The 24335-nt window shown below is 39.3% G+C and overlaps 3 protein-coding genes across 3 annotated transcripts; 1 reads left to right on the top strand and 2 right to left on the bottom strand.

Annotated features, from left to right (window-relative positions):
* The first annotated feature begins 2013 nt into the window (after positions 1-2013).
* orc3 (origin recognition complex, subunit 3) lies at positions 2014-13106 on the top strand. The gene is made up of 20 exons (XM_084044904.1): positions 2014-2133; positions 2240-2297; positions 2949-3046; positions 3910-4054; positions 4756-4860; positions 5303-5469; positions 6069-6199; positions 6719-6878; positions 7207-7320; positions 7448-7581; positions 7805-7868; positions 8440-8556; positions 8764-8843; positions 9060-9193; positions 9530-9627; positions 9733-9830; positions 11009-11150; positions 11547-11663; positions 11917-11996; positions 12844-13106. The coding sequence occupies exons 1-20, from the start codon at positions 2110-2112 to the stop codon at positions 12947-12949; spliced, it is 2172 nt and encodes a 723-aa protein (XP_083901030.1). The 5' UTR covers positions 2014-2109; the 3' UTR covers positions 12950-13106.
* A 294-nt stretch (positions 13107-13400) lies between these two features.
* LOC311035942 (akirin-2-like) lies at positions 13401-17713 on the bottom strand. Its single transcript, XM_084044453.1, has 6 exons — positions 17491-17713; positions 16141-16362; positions 15319-15465; positions 14472-14621; positions 14103-14174; positions 13401-13998 (listed from the first exon to the last, which is right to left on the bottom strand). Exons 2-6 carry the CDS (start codon positions 16331-16333, stop codon positions 13988-13990), a joined length of 573 nt encoding a protein of 190 aa, XP_083900579.1. The 5' UTR covers positions 16334-16362; positions 17491-17713; the 3' UTR covers positions 13401-13987.
* A 2879-nt stretch (positions 17714-20592) lies between these two features.
* On the bottom strand, positions 20593-22023 carry LOC311036431 (cannabinoid receptor type 1B-like; the record flags this gene model as incomplete). Its single annotated transcript, XM_084045123.1, has 1 exon — positions 20593-22023. One exon carries the CDS (start codon positions 22021-22023, stop codon positions 20593-20595), a length of 1431 nt encoding a protein of 476 aa, XP_083901249.1.
* Positions 22024-24335: the final 2312 nt, after the last annotated feature.

The following is a 24335-nucleotide window of genomic DNA, read 5'->3' as shown; positions in this document are numbered from 1 at the left end:
TCATGAGCATTTTGTGCCATGAACTAGTCCTGATGCTGATGCATCATAGACAATGATAGGGGCATAACATTATCATTGTGTTAAACTGAGCTGTAAATATATCGTTGGCGTAGGGCAGACTCCTCATATCTCAATTTTCTTAAATGAATGCCCTACTTCATCATACAAGAGTGTCACACAAAAATAGTTAAAATACAAGCTGCAATGTGTCGCATTGCACATGCTATTTTCACAATTTAAAAAATGTTATGAAAACAATAATAAAGGAATGGTTTTGGTCTTACAAGGTTTCCATCTGACAGCAACAACGTAATTGTACAATTCTTTCATGCCTCAAGCCAAGGCGAATGGAAGGTGTTACTCATGTTTCTGTGTGTGTTATCGCATAATTGAATGAGAGGAGGACTACATACATAATTAACGGTGAAAGTATTTGCATCTTGTAGCTTTTCCATTGCCAAACAGTCCAGCTCAAAACATATAGAGAAATGCAATGGCCATGTTAAATGAATTAGCCTGTACGCCTTTGTTTATGATTTACAGATAGATGTGTGTTTAAAGTGTTCTCAAATATCTACATCTACGAATCAGTGAGACAGCAATATAGGATAAAAAGGAATTGTGACACTGACAAGTGACAAAATGTGAATTCTACCACAGTTTTCCTTCAATAACCATTTCACATGGATTTGCAATGCATGTTCATAAAGTTGTTGGGTTCCAAAGCAGTAGAATGATTGTGACTGTTGCCTCAAGAAACCTCAAGTTACAGCCTTTGAGATCAGAAATGTTGTAAAGACCAACGCCATGTCCTAGAGGGACTTCTGACACAGTAATTATATCTTTTAGGTGAGGTCGTTAAAATAATTCAGAAAGCAATGTATGTATCTCTGATCACATCAATCGTCTAATATGACGTATATTATATACTGTATACTATGTGTGTGTGTGTGTATAAATGTATAAATACAGTATATATGTATATTTAAATATGTACACACACACACAAATACATTTTAGATTATTGTTATATCCATGGAGTTTAATGGTTAACTTCCTTCCCTTCACCGATATGGGGAACACATTCAGACAGGGATATAAACAGTCGTAGAAAGGCTGAAGTGGTGAATGTATGTTTTGTAATAATAATCAATATAATCTAAATTAATAATAATCTTAAGGAACTCGTAACTAAAGTTTTCAAATAAATGTAGTGGAGTAAAATACAAATAAAAAATGGAGTACAATATTTTGAGGTGTAGTGGAGTAGAAGTAAAAGGAAATTGGAAATTGGAAATACTCAAGAAAAGAACAAATACCTCAAAATTGTACTTAAGTACAGTACTTAAGTAAATGTACTTAGTTACTTTCCACCACTGGATATAAAATGTGGCAGTAGTCTAGACTAGAGCTGAGCCATATAAAGCATGGGGAACACATTACAACGGTACCTTGTCACAAGCACGTGGTCACTGACTCCTCCTCCTTCATAAACGTCATCCTGGCGGGAATTACGCTGCAGGAAGTGTTCCTTTCTACGTTCTTGTAGCAGCGTTGCCATGTCGGCTTATAATAAGCGACTTTGTTTTTTTTCTCTCCTTTTAAGTTGCTTGTAAATATTGGTGGTTGCGTTTTTTTGGGCTTGTTTCTAAAGTGTAGTTGTTTATTTAGGCTTGCTTCCTAATATTGTTTAACCCAGTGGTTCTTACACATGTTCATGGCAAGGAGTGGACCCCCAGATTAATATGTATTTGTCCTGCAGACCCCCCATCTGAACAAATATTTTGTGCCAGGGACCCCCATACCAGATTTGTGTTGTTAACATTTTTCAAAAACATTACAAAACTACTAGATTTTTCTCATTTTGTTGTTGTTGACTTGCAGCTCACAACACCTCGCACCGCGACGCGTTGTGAGCTTGTAGATCGGCCTTTTTCAATTAGCATAGTTGCTTCTTTTGGGCTTTGTTTTCATAGACCTGGTTGCTTATTTCTCTCGCAGAATGTGGCAACACTGCCACATACTTTATTCACAGCAATGTTGTATCTGGCCGACATGAGATAATAGACATTAAATACCTACTTTTATAAAGCAACATTTAACGCTGAAATGGCGACCTCGTCCGTGTCAAAGGTAATATAATGACATAACAGTGAATGTGGTACTATACTGTTGCAGCCAAGCAGTATTTAATGGTGTTTGATGTGCTGTTTGTTTACTTCTTGACACATTATTTCAGGGCTGCTTTGTTTTCAAACCGAGCACTAAGAAGAAAAGGAAGAAGACTCCAGATTTGGGTAAGTTAAAGCAGTGGTTCTCAAACTTTTTCATGTCAAGGACCCCCAAAATGATATGTATTTGGCCGCGAACCCCCATCTCAAATATTTTGTTCCAGGGACCCCCAGAAGCAAAGATTTGAGTTACAAGTGTTCGCTACTAAATATATATTCATAGATTTGGGCACATTTTCACGATTTTTCAAAAATAGCAGATCTACTGAGCTTGTATATCTGCTATTTATGAATAGCCAAAGTATAAAAGGTTAAAGTGGTTAAATTATTGTGACGCTATATTAACACACTTTGCTGGGGACCCCCTGGAACGGACCCCTGGCCCAGGGGCCCCGGGGGTCCCCGGACCCCACTTTGAGAACCAATGATTTAAAGGTCTCTCACAGTGTGAATCAATGTTTCAAGATGGCAACAAAGATTTGGTTTTGTACCAAGTAAAGTTACCCTGCAGAGTCAAAATCTACAAAGTAACTTGTAATTGTACTTGTAAAAGTACAATATTTGCCTTTGAGATGTAGTGGAGTAAAAGTACTGAAAATTGGAAATACTCCAGTAAAGGTACCTCAAAATTGTACTTGAGTACAGTACTTGAGTAAATGCACTTAGTTGCTTTACACCACTGCTGCATAGTCATATTATATGTTGTGTTCTTGACAGAGGATCATTTCATACATGGATGTGAGGACACAGAGAATGTCAAACTGCGATTCCAATTCTGCCAGAGTCTGTGGGACAAAATGAAAGCTGAGACACAGGTGAGTAGTAAATTACAGTGGTGGAGAACGTACTCACACTTCTTACTTAAGTAAAAGTATCAATACTGCAATGTAGAACTAATAGTAAAAGTAAAAGAAAGTCCCGGATAAAAAAAAAGACTTGAGTAAAAGTCCAAAAGTATTGGTATCAAAATATATTTAAAGTACCAAAAGTAACTGTACTCATTATGCAGAATGTCTCATTTCACAAGTTCAAAATGTATAAAAAAATATTTTGGAAATAGCCGATCTACAAGCTCACAATGCGTTGCAATGAGCTTGTAGATCCGCTATTTTCAAATGGCGAAATGTGCATGGGGCTGAAATGGGTAATGTATGTTTTGTAATAATTATCAAAATCTACAAAGTAACTAAAGTTTTCAAATAATTGTAGTGGAATAAAAGTATAATATTTGCCTCTGAGATGTATTGGAGTAGAAGTAAAGGTTCTGAAAATTGGAAATACTCCAAAATAAAAAGTAAAGTAAAAATACCTCAACATTGTTCTTAAGTACAGTACTTGAGTAAATGCATTTCGTTACTTTACACCACTGCCCAGAAATCAGATCCACTATTTACTACTTGTCGCTTTTAAGACTTTATATGACGTTTATATATTTGAAAAATGGTTCATGCACAGTCTCCCTGAAATATTGGACATATTCTTTTGTGTTTGAAAAATACTAGTGTATGAAATGTTTATATTGCAACATATTTTTTTCTTCTTACCCAAATACTCAAGGGTATTGTGCTTAAAACCATTTATTGAATACTTTGTGTTTGTTCTGCCTTTCAGTGTTTGTGCTTTTTGCATAGACTAGATATGACTTGCAACATGATATTCCTGGTTGCCTCCTCTTAAGGTTTTGCAGGATGAGCTCAACAGGAACATCCTAGACAGTTTGCTGGAGTTCATCAGAAAGTGCTGCTCCACTTTTCATCGCAGTGCAGACAACTGGTCATCACGAATGAGAGCCAGTGAGATTCCTACAGCTGCTCTGGTGCTCGGTAAGTTATACCGGTGATGAGGCAAGCAACTGTATAATTTGGTATTTGCTGAGTTAGAAAAGGAGATTGCACTTCAATAATGGGATTCTCAGTGGAGTGCTAAAACCCCAAATCCATATCCATGACATGTAGCATATTCCCCAAAGTATGAAAAGAGTAGAACATCTTTTTAGAACAAGGAGGACTGAAAACTCACATTATTATTATTTTTTCGTCCTCATCACAATAAAAATCATGTATGCATTTAGGCACAGAGCCTATTAGTTTGATTATGTATTTGTATGTTTCAATGCTAAGAGCAGTTTTTCTGCACAAATGTTTAATAGAATGAAGAAAGCTACAGTTTTTTTGGATCGCTAACTACTTAACCTCACCCAGTTCATCTACTGCAGTGGTTCTCAACCTTTTCAGGCTGCGACCCCCCCCCCCCCAAAAATAATTGTGTTGGAACTGGGGACCCCCACCCTTGTGGCATTAGATTTAGTTTGACTCCTTTCCACAGTTAAATATTGCGTTATGAGCACGTAGATCGTCTATTTTATATTTTTGCCTCATTCTCAGGTAAAATTTCACAATTTGGCCAATGTTTAACAATTTTTATAGTGTAGTTGGTTGATTACTTTTGACATGGTATTAGTCTTATTTTGTATTCATTTATTTATTAAACATCTTTAAATTGTGACATTTGATCTTCTCCATAGGTGTGAATGTTCCTGATCATGACATGACATTCCAGAGTTTGACTGAGCTACTCCAACAGTCTGTGACTCCTCATGTGGTCTCTATTCAGGCCAAAGAGTGTGGAGGTAAAGGCAGACTCTAGCTTGCATTACCAACCCATTTAGACCTGTTGTAACCGATACAATGTCATACTTTTCAATCCGGGAGCCACCTCTGTGTCTCATTAGTTGTTGCTATACATATAGCAACATCATTTTGTATTGATTTCTTTTTAGTAAGAATTTGAACGTTTTCCGAAAACTGAGGTTAGGTTTTAGAAGGCGTTTTTAGAATCAACCTCAGGTCTAAATGGGTTAAGAACTTAAGGGAAACCGGTTATGTGCATGTTTGTATAACTGTCATTGCTTTTTTACCCTGAAATTGCCTAAATCCCACAACAGGCCTCTTTGTTAGATACTTTTGTGTAGTTCACTTTTGTGGATTTCACATTTTTCAAATATCATTCAATTTCTCCAGCTGATACAGTATATTCTAGTGTTATTAAACAAAACCTCTTCATCATGCCAGCATTGAAGCATCTGATGCAAAGGGTTCTGGAGAGGCTGATGAACGCTGTTGTATCTGTGGATGATGAAGAGGAAGAGGAGGCTGGGCAGAGCAGCACACAGCTTAACCTGAAGAAAGTGCACTGTTCCCTCAGTACTCTCTCTGACTGGTACCAAAGCAAAACCAAGGTAGGAGGGCATTTCTAGTTACTGATGTGGCATGATTAACATTGGGTACTATCTGACAATGAAAGGGACAATTTCGCATGAACATTCTCTGTGTTAATTTAAATTAACACAGATGGGTGGCGCCGGGCTAAATTCCTGCCCACCCATGCAGAGACCAGGGGTTTACTTTGAATCCTCCAATGCATTCGGCTTGGCGCTCCAAAAACACAATAGGCTCTTTGCGTAATGTAGTCCTGGGTTTCCTGAAGGAGCCATGCCCTGTTCCAGTTAATTATCCCATTGATTCGCGTGGCAGCAGATTTAAACTGGGAACACTTGACACCGTCATGTGTTCCGGTTAATATCTGCTGCTGTGCTTTTTGAGGTATAGAGGTTTTCCAGGCACACCCAGTTGGGAAGAGGCCACAGGGTAGACCGGAAGTCCAGGAGGGATAATATCTCCACACTGGCCTGGGAATGCCTTGGTATCCTCAGAGCTGGCTATTCATATGACCACGGAAAGGAAAGTCTGGGGTTCTCTCCTGGAACTGCTGACTTTGGATAAACGGTTGAAGGTGGATGGATGGATTCTTTTAAAATTATTATCTTTATCGTTTCAGAAATCTACTCCTGGTAAAAAACGTAGTTCTGGAGCTATAGATGCACAAGAGCAGCCACCCATTGTCATTATCTTCAAAGACTTGGAGGCTTTCAACCCAAGAGTTCTCCAGGACTTCATCCTCATCTGCAGGTACTGTATATACACAGGTTCTTTATTATTATTATTATTAGAAAGAATTCCAACATTTTGTTGATTTTACCTAGCCTGGTAAACCATCCCGGTCTCGTGAATTCACATTATCATCTGCAGAAGACACGTGATGATGTGAAACCCTTCTTAACTCTGTCTTTACCTAATCATCTAATACGTGTTCATACAGCTTGTATATAAAATGTTTTTTTGACAGTAGATATTCGGTCTCAAAGTTCAGCCGGAATCAAAATGGTCAGAAATGCCCAAACCACTATGGAATGGATTGAAAAAGAATCACCAAAATTACTCCTGAATAACTGACCCATTGTGTGCCTCAGTGTAATTGTCCTTATGTTGCTCATTAGGACCGAACCATACCAATTTGTTTTTAAGATGATGCAATGTATTTAGGTCGGTATCAGGATGGGAAACTCTGCTTACATCCTCCTTTGTCTGTGCATATATGTTGGAATACAATCATACATTTGCATAACCTTGTTCTGTTTTCTTGCACAGCCGGTATATTGAACAGCTTCCCCTGATGTTCATCTTTGGCATCGCCACATCGCCGAGCACCATCCAACATATGTTGCCCCACTCTGTGTCCTCTCTGCTTTGCATAGAGCTCTTCCAGTCCCTCTCCTGTACCCAGCACCTGGCCACTGTCATAGACAAGGTAGGCCACACACTGACCTACAGAAGAAATGTATAATTTAAAGTGATGTTAAACCTTGGCCATGATATACAATATAAGTCCAAATATTGTCATTGATCTTTTTTATTACACATTTGGCACATAAACAAACATCAAAAGAGCAGGTGTTGGCAGTAGATTGAAAAAAATAAGTGCCATACTTACAAATCCTCTAAGCTTATGATGAGACTATCATAAGCTTAGAGGATGACGGCAAAAGAGGCACAACACTCACTCCATAAAAGAAAATATTCTCTTTATTATATCCCAGAAAATGTGTCTTATTTTGTATTACTATCTGTGTTTATAGTTGATCCTGACGCCCCAGTTCCCCTTTAAGCTCAGCGGTAAGGTGTTACAGGTGCTGATCAGCATTTTCCTCTACCATGACTTCTCAGTGCGAAATTTCATCAAAGGCCTGCAGGTAGGAAATCATTTCCAAGAGTCTGCTCGCTATTGTTTTTCGTCCTGTCTCCATTTGTCTGTATTGTTTATGTACCCGTCTGCAATTTTGTTGGAAAATGTGAGTGTGTTTTTGCTCTGTCCTACAGTTGGCACTGCTAGAACACTTCCATAGCCAGCCTCTGGCTGTGCTGTGCTGTAAGAAGAAGGAAGCACTGATTAACGCCATTCAGCTCAGCCACCAGGATTTGGAGAGAGTCAGGCAGTTACCATCCTTCAGAAGGTACACACACACGCGCGCACACGCACCAGTGTTTCTCATGGTAAGCTAAAGTATAGCTTGTATGGCAGGCAGAGCCAAAATGGAATTAAATACACCAATATCTTTGTCCGCAAGCAAATAACATTGTTTAGGTTTCTGTTCTTCCCGTTTACGGCCTCTGATCTGACAGAGCAAGCCTTTCTCCTGCATCCTCAGCAGCTGAATTTTATTTATTTTTCCCCAGCTATGTAGAGATGCAAGAACCTCAAGAACAGGTTAACCTGTTGACCGACGACCAACATATGAAGGTATACGTTTTGTCTAACAATATTAGTTTTCACAGATTTGGCTAGATATGCATATACTTATAATTTTATAAGCACAGAATAATCAACGATGAGCCATGTGGTTTTCGGAAGAGTGTATCATTTCTGTTCAATGTGAAGCTGAGGAATTGGTCTCCAAATTATTATTTTTCTGATGAATGCACGGCCCTGAGTTGATTATTATGTTTGGCTTATACCAACAATTTTAATATTAAGTGTTTCTTCATGCTTTGGGGCATTACGCTCTTTCAGCTTGTAGCTAATGTTATCTTAAATATCCATTGATACAGTACAGATTATATTAATTTATACCGGTGATGATGAGTCTGCAGCCATGCACTTATCTGAAAATAATGCTCACCCTCCAGCCACAGTCTGAATCAAGTATTCTCTATGGCTTTGGTATAAGACTTTAGTAACTTCACTTTGAAGTAAAACTAGTTGTTTCTCGCATCCTCCTTCAATCCAATAATATCTGTTCAAGAGTATAGACACAATTCAAAAACGAGTGCAGTGTCATTGTATTGATTAGACTCTGCATTTTTATCCGTAGGCGGTTTGTCAAAAGCTGCTGAAGAATCTTCGCAAATACCACAAGAATTATTACCCCATCCTAAGATGTCTCCACATCCTGACCTCTTCATTACCCAAGTACCCCCTTGGGAAACAGGCAAGGACCTACTGTTTTATGTTGAACCAGCATCTCATATAGAGCACTACTCTTAGATTTCAGACAAACATACAGTACCTGTTCTTTCACAGTGGATTTCCAGGATGTTTTTTATTTTGTAAGTTGTTGATTCTACCTCTGGCTTAATTGTGTATGACTACTTGATGACTGTTGTGAAGTTATGTCAGACTGTCTCTCTGGTCACAGATCAGGGAGCTCCATATATTGTGCCTGGATAAGAACATCTGGGATAATGAGGAGTACCAGTCAGCCATGCAGCTCCTTGGGTAAGTCAGATTACAGAACTTACAGTATGTACACCAAACAAGCCTTACTAGTGCACTACCAACTAATTGACAATACATAATTATCCATCAACTTACTGACAGCAAATGCTGACAGCTTTTAAAAGCTCCAAAATCAACCCACAAAGATGCAAACATACCTTGGTTGAGCTGAGCAGGCTGATCTTGTCAGTCACCATCATGTGGTTTGTCCACCAGGATGCTGGCTAAAGATGAGCTGATCACAGTGCTGCAGAGGTGTGTTGAAATTCTAAGGTCTGTCAAGTCCAAGAAGATGAAGGCGGCTCTTGGCAAACTGGAGGAAATGCTGGTCAAATTTAAGCAGCTGGACGGTAAATAATGATGAGGAGGACTGTGGAGGTTGCAGGTTGAAACCAGCAGGGGGTTGTGTTGGTTTGGGTGACTGTTCAGTGGGGGGATCTGGGGGAGATGGTGTGAAACTCTGGCGTGTTATGTCCTGGTGAAAGTCCTTGCTGTTAGGTGAACGTGGGTAAATCTATGTGTAATGGAGGAGGCATGTGGTTGTCTGCACTCTCCCCAGACCAACAGTGGTGGTTGACAGTGACTGGGTCCACAGTACATGATTGGGGCAATGATTGAACTGTGACTAAACAAAACAACTTCATAAGCACAGAATATGATCATGTCTCTTACTCTGTTGCTTCTAGCAACAGACACCTCTACTGAAGTTGCTGCTGGTGGTGGGGAACTCACCTCTCCTGAAAAAGGTTTTCATAAGAAAACAGATCTGTTCCAACTGCAGAAGGTACAGTATTTAACAGCTATACTAGTGGAGCATGGTCCCTGTATTTCAGTAATGTGCGTTCAAGAGATGTTTAAGCTAACTGAATTGCCCCGTTTTGTTTTGTAGACACTGCTGGAGATGAAGGAATCTCGGAGAACAAAAAAAATGAGTCACTTTGAGATTCTACGCAACGAAGCCCTAGAGTTTATCGACAGCTTAGTACGGTGAGACAGATCTGTCCTGAACGTAGTAGTGCCAGGATTTTCATATGACAACATAGTAACGCCTATAGTACATAGCTGTTATACTAGAGTTCTCAACAAACCTGAAAATTCTAACCTGTACCAACCAAGCGTGTTTAAGCCATTCTGAGACCAATTATCACATACAATACTGAGCCGAGCCCGCCCCCCCCCCCAAAAAACAGGAGTCAGTTAATGCCAGAATGCACAATCAGCAGCTCAAAACATATAGTATAATGGAGTTAGAGGGCGAAAACAAGAGACCATCACATACAGTAATGCTTGCATATGGTCACGTGTTGCATAAATAAACTTCTCATGCCAGACACTGGTTATTCTGACTTTATTTGTGACTGAGCAGCTCTGTTACGGACTGCGGGCAGTGCGCACACTTGCATACACACACAAAACATTCCCTGCTCTGTTCCATTCTCACAATGTAGAAATAAGCCTCTATTTATTTTCTATGCACACATACATTCGCACAAGAGTTTGAAGAAGAACGTTGTGATATTATTACAGTAGAAAAAGACATGTAGGCTACTGTACATGGCGTTATATTTTAGGGTTGTTGTGAGCTGCTTCTCATGCTGATGGGCATATTGATTTGGAGTGTTATGTGCCATTCACGCCAAGCACTCCACAACTATAACGATAACTATAAATGTTGTTTATATATATGTATATGTATATGTATATGTGTGTTTTTTGCACAACCCGGCCCATTGGCATAACTTGTTGGCCCGTACCCAGACCGAGCGCATTGGTCGGGCTGAAACTGAAAACTCTTGTTATAACACACTAGCTACCTTTGTTAAAGGCTACGGCAGAAATGTCAGTACTGTAGCTTTATTGTTGTTATAACTAAGGCACGAGAGACCGCCTATTTGTTATGCATGTGCCTTATATTGTTCTTCTGGGTTAGCACGCTACTTACAGCCCAAAACACCTGCGTATCACCACTGTTTCCTATTGAGGACTGTCCCCAAATTGAGTCTAAATGGTTATTCTATTCAACTAACAAATATGTCTGTCCATCTATCTGTGTATGAATGCATTTGTGTCTTAGGTTGTACATTAGGACCCCCTCGAAAAAGAGATGCTGCATCTCAAGGGGCTATTCTTTCAATAAATTCTAAATTCAAATTTGTTCTTCCCAGGAGTTACCTGTCTCCCCCAGAGTGTCAGCCATTGAATGAGGTGTGCTACTACAGTTCCTCTGCTGTTCTAAGGCGACACCTCAATGCCACACCTCGTACCTCCATTCAGACTGCACTCAGCAGTCCGTACCATTATCTTCAGGTAACCGCTAACCTTTCCCTCCAGGTGAAGCCATATTTAAAAAAAATGAGCGTACAAAATTATAATTGAAACAGGGTAAAATGTAGGCTGTTAAATCTTTCCTGATTAGATTAAATTGGTGACCCGCCTGAAAATGTATTTTCTATTAGAGACTCAAGAGCTGTAAAGACGAGTACCCCTTTCACTGAACACTCTAGCAATGGCTATCGGAATATAGAGTTTGTTTTAACCAGAACATATCACTTACAGCACCTCTAACACATGCACAATGTTCTGGCAATACATTCTCCAAATTGTATTGAGCATATTGTGATATATGATGTTTTTCGAAGTCTTTCAACATATGAAACAATTCATTCATACTGTATGAAGCACAATTACTTCTGTTTTTTTTAGAATAACCACTTGAGAACAGAGGACGGTTCAGTCTCCAATGCTGCTCCTGATATCTGCATTGTGCACAAACTTCACCTTGAGTGCGGCAGACTGATCAACCTCTATGACTGGTTAGAGGTGAGTTCCTAAGACCCTATGGTCGCACTTTGTCAGGGAAATTGTTTGACATGTACATCAAATGCAACATAAATTATTGAATTTGAAGTAAAATTTTAAAAACTATTGATTTGTTTATCACACATTCAATAATGACTCCTCTTGTAGCAACAGATAATAGAGGTTAGCGTTGTAAGGGCAAAGGTTACTTTAATTTTGGTATATCAAGTTGTTTGTCATGTGTTTCATGATAACCCGAGTGTTTGTTTTCCAGGCATATGCCACTGTGGTCTCTGCTGCTGAGGGTCAAGATCCTGATTCCAAAGATTATGGAAAAGTAGATGAACTCAAACAGTATCCTTTATACTAGTTTGTCTATGAACAAACATGCTGTAACAATAGACATATAACAAATAAATCACTAACTGATTTAGCAAGAAACAGCGCAGTTGGCTAAGTGATGACGTTAACAGCTAGGCAAAACCACTCCTTTAACGAATAAGCCCTATATATTTTTGACGAATAGCAAAAAGACCTGATCTACAAGCTCCACAATTTGTTGCATATTTGTAGATTGATTGCTATTTTTGGGAAATGATTAAAACGTAGAGTGTATGTATGTATGTACGCATACATACATAAATACACATACATACACACACACACCTGTATATCGCTGCACTTTTCAGACGGTGTGATCACAGGGGTTGACACTAACGGTTGCCCGACTGCCCGAGTTTGCTTTCAGGTTGCCCGAGGAATTTTAAATAAGTCATATAGCTATTGAGATATGTCCATAATCGCACAGCCCCAGAATTTGCAAGTTAAGTAAACAAATAAGTGTTAAAATGAATGGTAATTAAAAAAATGTACCTATCATGATTTAATTTTCAGGCAAGTAGAACATGACTTTACTTGCCCTATGGGCAAGTGCCTTGAGACCTTAGTGTCAACCCCTGGATCAAGTTCTTAAGAGCAAACGCTAAAATAATTCAGTGTGAGGAATTGGCTATGATCAATAGATGGGCTTAAGCCTTTATTATCCGTCAGAGGACAGTTTTGCCAAAAATAACTGCTTTGAGTTGTAAGCTTGAAACTCGGTTAATTTCTATGGGCGACAGATAGACCATTATAATTCCGGCGTTTTGTAGCAGTGGATTAGCTTTCATGTTTGGTTCTTGGGCCTTTAACCATTTTCCAGTGCTCGTTTCATCCAGTCCGTGTCAGAGCTTGAATTTCTGGGCTTCATTAAGTCCACCAAGCAGAAGACTGATCATGTGGCTCGACTGACCTGGGGTGGCTGCTGAACGATTAGTCTGCAGGATTCTCAGGGTTCAATTTCACGTTTAACCTGGATCCATTCTTATTTCAATTAATATACTGAGGTGTGAAGCCTAAAAATAACTCGCCATTGCATATTAAGTCTAGAAGTATGTGTGAAAAATCTGTTTTGCCCTTTTCTCATTAAAAGAATGTATTTGCTCAGTATGTCTGGTGGCATTTTTTTCGGACTCCATAAACATAAACAACCGGGCTAACATTACCATGAGCAAATACTAATGCCCAGTTTACTGTTTTTCAAGGTAACATTGGTCTCCCCTGTTGATTCTCAAGCATGTGCAGAAGAACCACAACATTCAGAAAGTACTGTAGTTTGTAGTGGTTCGTGTCGTGGGCTGCTGTACACTATCACTACTGCACGTGTGGTAAGCAACATCACCTTAGTATGAAGATCATTAAACAAAACAAGGACTATAACTCCTTAAAACGTTTTATTGGTTTTTCCACTAAGTACATGGGCTTGAAAGTAATATCAGGAAAACAAATGTCAAAATAAATACTTTTGATTTGGGGGAGGGGTAAGGGTCAGATCAGCCCATTTATACTGTTCAAGTTCAAACAATGAACTGCAGGACAAACTGCAAACTTTTAATGCTAACTCAAATTTTCCCCTTGCTCACAGATTGACCAGCAAACCTTTTGTAGAATTCTACATTGCTTTCTTATTTACATGTAACAAAGAAATCAAACAATGAATAACAAAGTCTGGAATGCCAGGAATCATTATAAAAGTAAGAGAACTGTAGATACACGTACAGCAGGATAAACATAGGCCACCGATAGAGATAGGGTCCATAAATTTACATCAGGAAGCACCTAGTTGCTTACAATAGAGTGGTAACCACTGACAACGGCTTCATATAAACCTTTGCCCAGAGACAGAATATGGCACAGTAAGAAAAGTTTCATTTAAACTGTATCTCTTGCATTGATGGGCTTTTTTCTTGAGACTTGACTCGGCTTGCAGCAAGAGAAAGTCGCCTGGCAAAGATTCTGTATCACACTCAGGAAACATCTGGGGGGAGGGTATATAGACACCAGATTTGTTAGTTGAACATTAACAGATGGAATTCAAGGTGTGAAAAGTGTATGTGCAAGCAAGTGAAAAAGAGAACTCACAGCTTGCAGGTTGCTCCCCAAATCGTCGCATCAACTGATCATGTGTAAACTTCACAAAGGTATCATATTGTTCTGAAATTGCAGCATTGTACATAATTGTTACGTCTTGTAGGTTTTGAACGATTTGTTTTTCTCTCCTCAAAACTGGAGACGTTAAACCACCTTACTGACCAACATTCATTCACTTAACCCATTCAGCTATTCAAATGCAGTCACACAATGCAGGAAATACAAGACATTTTAATGTACTTTACAAGTAATACTATATTGATGTATACCGATGCAAAATGAATTCACTACATAATTTCCGGATCCAACTAGTATTGACAAACCCTGCTCACAGCATCCCATCGTTGGAGGGGTACTGACCTGCCAATTTTGAAGTCATAGTCTCTTCATACTCCTCACGCACTTTCTCTTCCCTTTCCTTCAAGAGGCGTTCACAGATCATTCCAACTTGTCTGAGAGTGAATAAAGGTTGCTCTCTCCTTGTTGGAGAAACACCTCCACAAGATGTTCCTGCAGAATACAATGTAGAGTGAGATGATTGTACAGCATGAGTCATGGTACTGTGGACCTCTGTCTAAAGCTGTCATGATCATGACATTTTACTTGGATGTTTAATTGGCATACAAAAAATTACATCTAACGATGTAATAATGTTTTTGGCATTGAACACTAACATATGAATACAAATTACATTTGTTTGTCTTTTAGGCTTTGTAAACAAAAATGGCACAAGGCAGATATGACAAATAACATACATATATAAAGAAATTAGACATTTAATAATTTCATACTATCAAAATATTTTAGAAATAGCAGAAATGGCTGCTGATATTTTCACTATTTTTGGAAAATGTATGACGACAATAATGACGTTTATTCTAAATAATTGCAATTACCTCAAATAATTACAATTAGGCGATTATGCAATAACTGACAGGCCTACCGTAACTATATATGCATGACTTAACCACTTACATCCTATACTTAGTTGATCGTATTCCCATGGGCTACACTAAATATCTTTGCCCAAAACATCCTTTCTACAAGCTCACAACACAACGTGAGCTTATTTTTTGGGCTTATGTTCCCCCCAGTGTAGAGATGCTATGGTTCAAGTGGTTAAATCTTAATGTTGACTGTACAAAAACTTTCTTTTGTCCTGCAAAATGAATCCATCTCTTTGTCTTCAATGCATTATCCAACAAACCTGGCATGCTAGAACCACTCATAATAATAGATGACTGAGGTGGGGACTCTGGAGAATAGCAGCCCTCTGACTGCTGGTAGCCCCCATCTAGATGTTTCCTTTTCTGGATGCGTTTGTATTCCTGCTTGATGTTGTTCAGGATTTGTTCTAGAATGACCAAGGAAACAAGGTTAGGGGAGAGAAAAAAAGAGATATATTAGTCAGGGATAACCGTTGTCACAAGAGGCCTCTAACCTTATCTTACTGTTAAGCAGCTCTAAAATGTGACCACACAGTTAGTGGCCAAAACCAGAGGCCTCGGCCAGTAACTTAGCCTGTGATAACTTTAAACCCTTGTGTACAAAATATGGATTGATTTGATGACTGCTGAATTCAAGTCAGCAAGCTCAACATGTGGCTAAATGCGTTGCAGTGGTTCTCAACCAGTGGTCCTTGAGGTAAATTGAGAGTTGGTAACCAAATGGACCCTTGTAGATCTTTAACTCTCAAGAGTTAAATTATTGTTAAACATCTGCATAACTTAATTTATTTAAGTCTACACAATTAGAGAATGTAGAAGAATTGTTATTTTGATCAACGTTTGCCTTATGGTACCAACATCAATACAGCATGGAATTGTGGACAAAATCTCATCCAACTACAACACAATATTTTAAGTTTTGGGTCTGAGAGTCTAAATATCATCAAACGGTGGTTCCGTGGCTCAAATGCCGAATAAACAATGGACCTTGATTATGAAAAAGGTTGAAAAGCTCTGGTTTAAAGTACCCAGCCAAGCCGGCACAAAAACAGGGCCAACTTGACCAACAACATTATCACCACCTGCAGTAAGTCTGGACGACGGCGACTCCCCGAATGGCGATGGTTCCATGCGAAGGTATTTCCTAGGGGATGAAGAGGAGGACGAGGACGACGAAGAGGGAGCTACAGGGACACATCTTCGTCTCTTGGGGGACGTGGGGCTCATCAGTGGGTCGAACTCCATGGTCCTCTTCAGGGTGGCTCCACACGCCATGACTCAAGGCTGGATGGATGTTTGAGGGGCTAAAATGATGCCGAAATAAGATTATTAGACCATGAGACAAGAACGCATCGATGGCCAGTTACTGTAATGACAGGTTATTGTGTGAAGGAGTTGCCAGTTTCAACGCAATTCCCTGGCCAACATAACAAACGCAGACCGGTTTGTCCAATAATCGAGTAGCCAGGAGAACATTAGCTTACGTTTGCTAGCCACACTGGCAGTGTTGCCAGATTGTGTGAGAGAAATAAGCAGCCAGGTATGTGAAAACAAGTCCAAAAGAAGCAACTTAGGCCACACGAGCACTTTAAACCTATATGCATCGGCCATTTGAAAAAAAATCTGATCTACAAGCTCACAACGCGTCGCGATCGGCTATTTTCAGTAAGTCTTTGAAATAAAATGTGGAATATTTTGATTTTTTTTTAAAAACATTCCAACAACACAAACGCTCCCCTGGGCACAAATCATTTATGCAAATATTTAAGAACCACCGGTTTAAAAGAAATGATTAAAAAACCAATTTCACAGTGGATTTCCAGGATGTTTATTCATTTGTAAGATGTTGATTCTATACCTATGGCTTAATTGTGTATGACTACTTGATAACTGTTCGTGAAGTTATGTCAGACTGTCTCTCTCAGATTGTGTGAGACATAAGCAGCCAGGTACAGTATATGAAAACAAGCCCAAAAGAAGCGACTAGGCCACATGACCGTCTGATATGTGAAAATAGCCGATCTACTAGCTCACAACGCGTGTGAGCTTGTTGATCTGCCATTTTCAAAGGGGGGTGAAACATTTTAAATAGCTTTTGAAACATTTTAACAACACACATCTGGTACAGGGGTCACAATACTTTTAAATGATGGGGGGGGGGGGTCCGTGGACAAATACAAAGGCCTGTTAATTTGGGGGGGGGGGGTCCTTAACATGGAAAATGTTTGAGAACCGCTGGTTAAAACAACATTGGGAAACAAAGCCCAAAATACGTAACTACACTTTAGAAACAAGCCCAAAAACCCGCAACTTTACAGAAAAAAAGAAGCCCTACGTCGCTTATAATAAGCGGACATGGCAACACTGAACCAAACGAAAACAAAGCTATACGTTAGCCATGGCTACAGAATGATGATAAAACTGACTCTCACCTTCTGGGGGAAAAGTTGCCCTCTCTCCGGTCACTGTCACTGTCCTTGTATCGTTGAAGGGGCTCCAAAAGGTTGCTTGTGAAAAAGTTCTGATGAAGATGTAATGCCGACCACGGGCCAACTGCCTAACGTTAATCTAGCTTAAGGGCTAACATGAGATAGGTGGCTAACTTATAGCTGCTTGTTTTTGATCCCAGTGAGGCAAGCAGTCGGCTTCACCCATAGACTGTAGCAGCGTTGCCAGAATGTGTGAGAGAAACAAGCAACCAGGTCTATGAAAACTAAGCCCAAAAGAAGCGACCACATGAGCATTGGCTATTTGAAAATAGCCGACCTACAAGCTCACAAGCGTGTAGATCTGCTATTTTCAACAACAAAAAACGAAATCCTGAAAAAACAACAACATTTTGAATATTTTTTTTGAAACATTTTAACAACACAAATATGGTACAGGGGTCACAACATACTTTTAGATGGGGGGTCCGTGGACAAATACATATTCATTTGGGGGTCCTTGACCTGAAAATGTTTAAGAACCACTGGGTTACAACAACATGTAAGAAGCAATCCCAAATAAGCAACTACACTTTAGTAACAAGCCCCCAAAAAACGCAACCACCAATATTTACAAGCAACTTTACAGAAAAGCTAGCCCAAAGTCGCTTATAATAAGCGGACATGGCAACCCTACACTGTAGGCTCCCCCCTCTACTACGTCACATGCGCCAATAGGTTGCTTGCGCACCTTTGCATGCTGGGATTTGTAGTATGTTTAGATAAGATACCGGTAGCGACAATGTGCATTGTTGTGCACAAGTGCACCGATCGATCGCAAGGATATACGTAGGTAAGTAAGTAAGGATATAAAATACTTCATAGTCAACCCACATGGAAGACGGACATTGTTGATGCCATATTTTGGAAATTTATAACGGCAAGTTATGAGTTAACAACATAAAGCGATCATATATCATTTCCGAAGTCAAGTAGTAACCACATGAGGGCAGTATTGCACAATAAACACATTTTATTCCCCACATTGAGCACTTCGAGACAGTTTCTCACATACAAGCTTTTAACATCATCATGGAATTTGAAGGATCCATGTCCAGAAAATACTTAAACCTTGGAACTACTTAATGGTAGGCTAACTGCTAATTGCTACTACTGCTGCTGATGCTGCTGCTACTACTACTACTACTACTGCTGCTACTACTCCTCCTACTACTACTACTACTACTACTACTACTACTACTACTACTACTACTGCGGCTGCTAATAATAATAAGTATTATTATTATTATTATTATAATGTCTACTACTACTAATAACTATTATTATTATTGCTAATATGTTATTACTTCTACTAATAATAATAAATATTATATTTTAATCATTAAAAAATGATAGTAATATTACAATAATATTTATTATTATTAGTATTAGTATTAGTATTTAGAAAGGAGAAGAACAATCAATAAGAACAAGACCACCAAGAACAGCAAGAAGCGTTGATATTGATTTTATTGAAGAAAAATAAAATACCATGAATTGTAACAAAATTATGATGGAAGAAATAGACCAAGTTTATACCTAATGTCTTCTTCTGATAAACAGGTCTTAAATCACAAAATGGCACTACTGATTCTTCACAGTAATATTACTGGCAGTATCGTTTAAAAAGGTTCTAATTCATTTACGCAGCATAGACAGGTCATGTAAGATTGCCCTTTGCGACACTGTTTAGCTTGGTTGTATAATACATTGTTAATTAAAATGTATTATTTCCTTCTCGGGGGAGGGGGGGGGGGGTATTCTGGAATATTTAAAGATGTCCATCAGAGTGAGTTGATGGAAACTACATTTGTGTGTGTGTTTATATATCACATAAAGTACCTTTGTGACAAAAACAACAAGATCCACTAACTTTTTTAATGATATCACCAAAAAGAGAAACCATGTCATGTAGGGTCTTCAAGCAGCTCATTGTACAGCCAGTCAAAATAAAGGTTAGTACGGTGGTAAACACAGTTTCACCTGGCTTGACACTGTCCCAATATATGTAACATAAATGAACAACCCTGAAAGCAAAACAGAAATGCCATATTCTTTCATAATTTAGAGCAATTCTTATTTGCTGTTTTTTCATAGCTCTTGTTTTGGCACATTTCACTGTCACAAAGCAGTGCATTAACCACTTAATGTAAACATCAGTCAAACGTAATACACATCGGCAACATCGGCAAAACAAATTCAAAGACGAGGAGAACAATAACACGTAGAAAGAGTTTACGTTATTGACCGGGGTCCCCTAGGGGTCTAAACTTGGTCCTGTCCTTTTTTTTAAATGTTCCTTTTACCTCTACACCAAATCTCTTTGCCAAAAATAGCAAATCTACAAGCTTACAACGTGTTATGTTAAGATAAGATAAGACCTTTATTGATCCCATGAGGGAAATTCAGTCACCAAAGGAAGCACAGCAGTTTAGTTACAGTTACAAGGCAAGAAATATACTGTAGATACAGCAGGGTAAAGACATCACACAAAACATTTGCACCATTAATAATGAACAGAATATACAACAATATACAAAACAGTATACACACCCTCAACAAAGCTTGCATTATGCAGGACAACATAAATAATAACAATACACACCATTGCAACTCGACTTGAGCTTGTAGATCTGCTATTTTCGCAGAATGTTCGCCTGTTTTTGCACAATGTTTGCCTATTATGACATGATTCATGTGCTTAATATGGCATCATATGTCTGATCTGCTATGTCTTTTCACCAGAGTTTTACCAGAGTCTGACAGAAGAACCCTCCGTAACCTGAAACTTGAGGTACGTCATAAAAAACAAAACACAAATAATCGATCTACAAGCTCACAATGTGTCACGATGTGACGCGTTGAGACCTTGTAGATCGGATATTTTCCAAACATTTTGAAAGTATAAGTTCTGAATTCCACCTCCTGAGCAGGGCCTAAATTAAGTTCAGAGAACCTTATCTGAAACCAAGCCGTAGTGTATATGGACACAAATCCAGAACCCATGAAATAGGTTTCACACTTAGTTCTTGTAGTCAAAAAGAGCCATCAGACTGGCTCTGCTGTGGTCTCAGTGGACGCGGTCAGACTAACCTGAGCTACTTTCACCCTATTGGTCTTTGCAGAGCCAGTTGTATCTTTCCCTGCTGCACCTGCTGGGCCTCTTATACTTCTGCTATGGCAATCACTCTCACCACTGTTGTCCAGGGGTAAGTCTGTTCCCCGGCACGCCTTGCAAATGTTGAGAAAAGCCCTGCGTAGATCTTTACTTCTCATGGCATAGATGACTGGGTTTACAGTGGAGTTGAGCAGGCAGAGCATGCTGCAAAAGGCAAACACAGTCTTGATGAAGTCATTCACCTTCCAGAACAGGTCATATGCCATGATAGTTAGCACAGGGCCCCAGCAGATGATGAGGGCCACCAGGATGAGGACCAGGGTCTTAGCCAGGCGTAGATCCATTCGGGCCTGCTCAGGCCTGACCAGCTGGACTTTGGTCCCGTCCGCTGTGTAGACGACCACGCTCCTCTGGGAGGTGCGGCTAAGCATGCGGACAGCGTGGTGGTGGGCTTTCCACAGGATGAACAAGTAGGCATAGATGATGAACAGCACTAAGATGCTGGTCATTCCAATCCAGAACATCAGATACTTCTGGTCGATAAGGGGGAAAATATCTGAGCACACAGAGTTCAGGCGTTTGCAGTTCCATCCCAGCAGAGGGAGCAGTGAGATGGCAATCGAGATGCACCACATCATGCTGAAGGCGATGACTGCTTTGGCCTTTGTAACGATGTGTTTGTACGCCATGGGCCTGTGGATGGAGATGAAGCGGTCGATCGCGGTAAGGAATAAACTGCCAACTGATGCTGTGAAGGAAGCGATCACCCCAGCTAGTTTGAAGAGGAACACATTGGGACTGTCCTTCCTGTGGAGAACATGGAAGTCCAGAAAGCTGTAGACAAATATGATACTGCCTATTAAATCAGCCACGGCCAGGCTTCCTATGAAGTGATAGGACGGCCGGGAGCGCAACGTCTGTGAGTGCAGGATCACACACAGCACCATGAGGTTCTCCAGCACCGTAAAGGTGCCCAGTGTCAGCGCCAGGATGGCTACTGCTAACTGCTGATTGGGTGTCAGGATCATAAAACACTCCATGTTGTCTGCAAAGTTCTCCTCACACTGTGCAATGCCCCCACTACCCATAGAGGTCCTATTACCCAGGAGTAACTCTGAGATGTTCGTTGGGTAAACACGAAGGAGATCATTGTAAATGACTTCCTTACCTCCAGGGATAAGTCCAGTTAAAGAGTTACTTGTTGCACCAGAATGAGACTTCACTAAGCGTAATTGAGTCTTAATAGGGCTGGAGTCAATGGAGGGGTCATCATAGATGGCGTCATTGGAGCCGAGATAGTGCAGGCCTGTTGTTATTGTCTTTATTGTGGTTCCTGCTATCCCATACAGAGCTGACTTCATGGCTGAAAGGTGAGGGCCTCACTGAAGAAGGAGGGAAAGTAAAAAAAAATAAACAAATGGACCCATTGGATACATTTCTACACATGCTCAGCACCAAGTACAGCAAACAGCAGATCTACAAGCTCACAACGTGTCACGATTTTCGTGAAAAATCTTTGACAGTAGTTAAATAAATAAAGAAGTGCCCAAAATAGGGGTTCCAGGATTAAAGTGGTTAAATGGACACTGATGATCTTACAGTGTAGTGTTAGAAATACACATGGAAGATCTTTCAGGCAGAAAATTATATTCACTGAATCATTAAATGAATCAATGTTTAAAGAATAATTAATTAATTACTTGATTAATGTATTTAAAACCAGATACATAAATGAAAACTGATTAATAATAATAGGGGTGTTGGACCTCTGTGGGTGTAATTTGTTGCTGGGTGATATCACAGGAATCTCTGCATCAACCAGCTGACCCACCCTAGACTAGACAATATGTGGGAAACTAAACAGTTGATGCTGCCTCAGGGGGGGAACTGCATTAAATATGTAGGACAGCTATGCTTTCTTATTAATTAAAGGAGGTCGTTAAGAATAAAGCCTTTTAAAATAATTATTTAATTAGTAAGACGTCAAGAGAGATGGTAATTAAAAATGGTGTACTGGTATACTTGTCAAGCCAGTTAGCTTTTTTATCTCGAGATATGCTCAATATTTGACGCTCGTAAAACACGTCCATTAAAAAGGGTAAAATAAGATCAGCCTAAATGAAGGGATCAATGTTGCCAATCAATACATATTATGTATGTATTTATGTATCTATGTAGTTGTAGTATGTACATCACAAATTTCTACTAATTTCTACTGTTACAACCTGTTTGCTAAAGTGTCATTTGAGAAGTTGGAATGGATGGAACAACAACAACAAAAAAAAAAAAACTATAACAAATCACAATAAAGTATAGCTTTGTATTATAAAAAAGATCATAGCCTACCTTTATTTCTCCACCGCAAAGAACTTACGTCGGTCCATAATTTAATCGTCTGAAAGTGCCCAATTTTTGTGTCTTTTATTCTCTTTTCATTGACAGTAACAGATAAAGTGAAAGCAACGAAATTAACTAGGCCTAGTTTAGATGCTTTTTTTCTGATGATTTCTCTTCAGAGCATCACTGTCATTGTCAAAGCTACATAGACAGTCTGCCTCACTCTGCCTGTAGTGTGCGGTTATAAAGCATTGCTTTGTGCGCTTGATCACGTGATGTGAGGTGTTCCAGCGCAGTAGCAAGCAGCGATGTAAAGTAACTAAATACATTTACTCACGTACTGTACGTTTGAGGTATGTTTTACTTTACTGGAGTATTTCAAATTTACAGTACTTTTACTTCTACTCCACTACACCTCAGAGGCAAATATTGTAGGCTACTTATACTCCACTACAATTATTTGTACTAAAACTTTAGTTAGTTACTTTGTAGATTTTGATTATTATTACAGAACATACATTACCCACTTCAGCCCTATTTCGGCCATTTGAAAATAGCCGATCTAGAAGCTCACAATGCTTGTAGATTCAAAAGATTTTTATACATTTGAAAAGTTGTGAAATGGGACATTCTGCATAATGAGTACTTTCTACTTTTGGTAGCTACTTTAAGTACATTTTGATACCAATACTTTTGTACTTTTACTCAAGTATATTTTGAATTCCGGACTTTTAGTTGAGTATTGATACTTTTACTTAAGTAAAAAAGCCATTGGTGAGGTACTCAAGTGCTGCAGTAGCAAGTGCAGAAGGCGATACGCTCATGCGCTCATCACCATGCACAAAGCCTACCAGAGTTTACAAGGAACTTCAACCTTGCTTTGGCACTTTCTCCATTTACAACCCGTACATCTACATAAACGTTCAGATTTCAAATACAAAGTGTTTTTTACCCCATGGCCATGGATATTACAATTTACATCGGGTGGGTCCAAGTACCCATATCTTCTGTATTCTTCAATAAAAAACATTTCAATCCGATTGGTGGCCATTTTCTCTGAATTTTCTTGTGAAATGGGACATTCTGTGAAATTAGTACTTTTACTTTCATTACAAATATATTTTAATGCAAATATTTTTGTACATTTACTCAAGCGCATTTTGTACCGGACTTTTATTTGTAACAGAGTATTTCTACATTGGTACTTTTACTTAAGTACAAAATGTGAGTAGGCCTACTTCTTCCATCACTGTACCTCATAGCACCTGTCCTATAGGACAGGTGCTGTTGTGAGCTTTTTGCCCATCATGACGAAGCAGCCCTCTTCTCTCTCTTT

The sequence above is a fragment of the Gymnoscopelus microlampas genome (assembly GCF_963454915.1).
Source record: "Gymnoscopelus microlampas genome assembly, chromosome: 20".
In the NCBI taxonomy this organism is placed as follows: domain Eukaryota; kingdom Metazoa; phylum Chordata; class Actinopteri; order Myctophiformes; family Myctophidae; genus Gymnoscopelus; species Gymnoscopelus microlampas.
The sequence above is the reverse complement of the archived record's forward strand: the minus strand, read 5'-3'. Positions and strand labels throughout refer to the sequence as shown.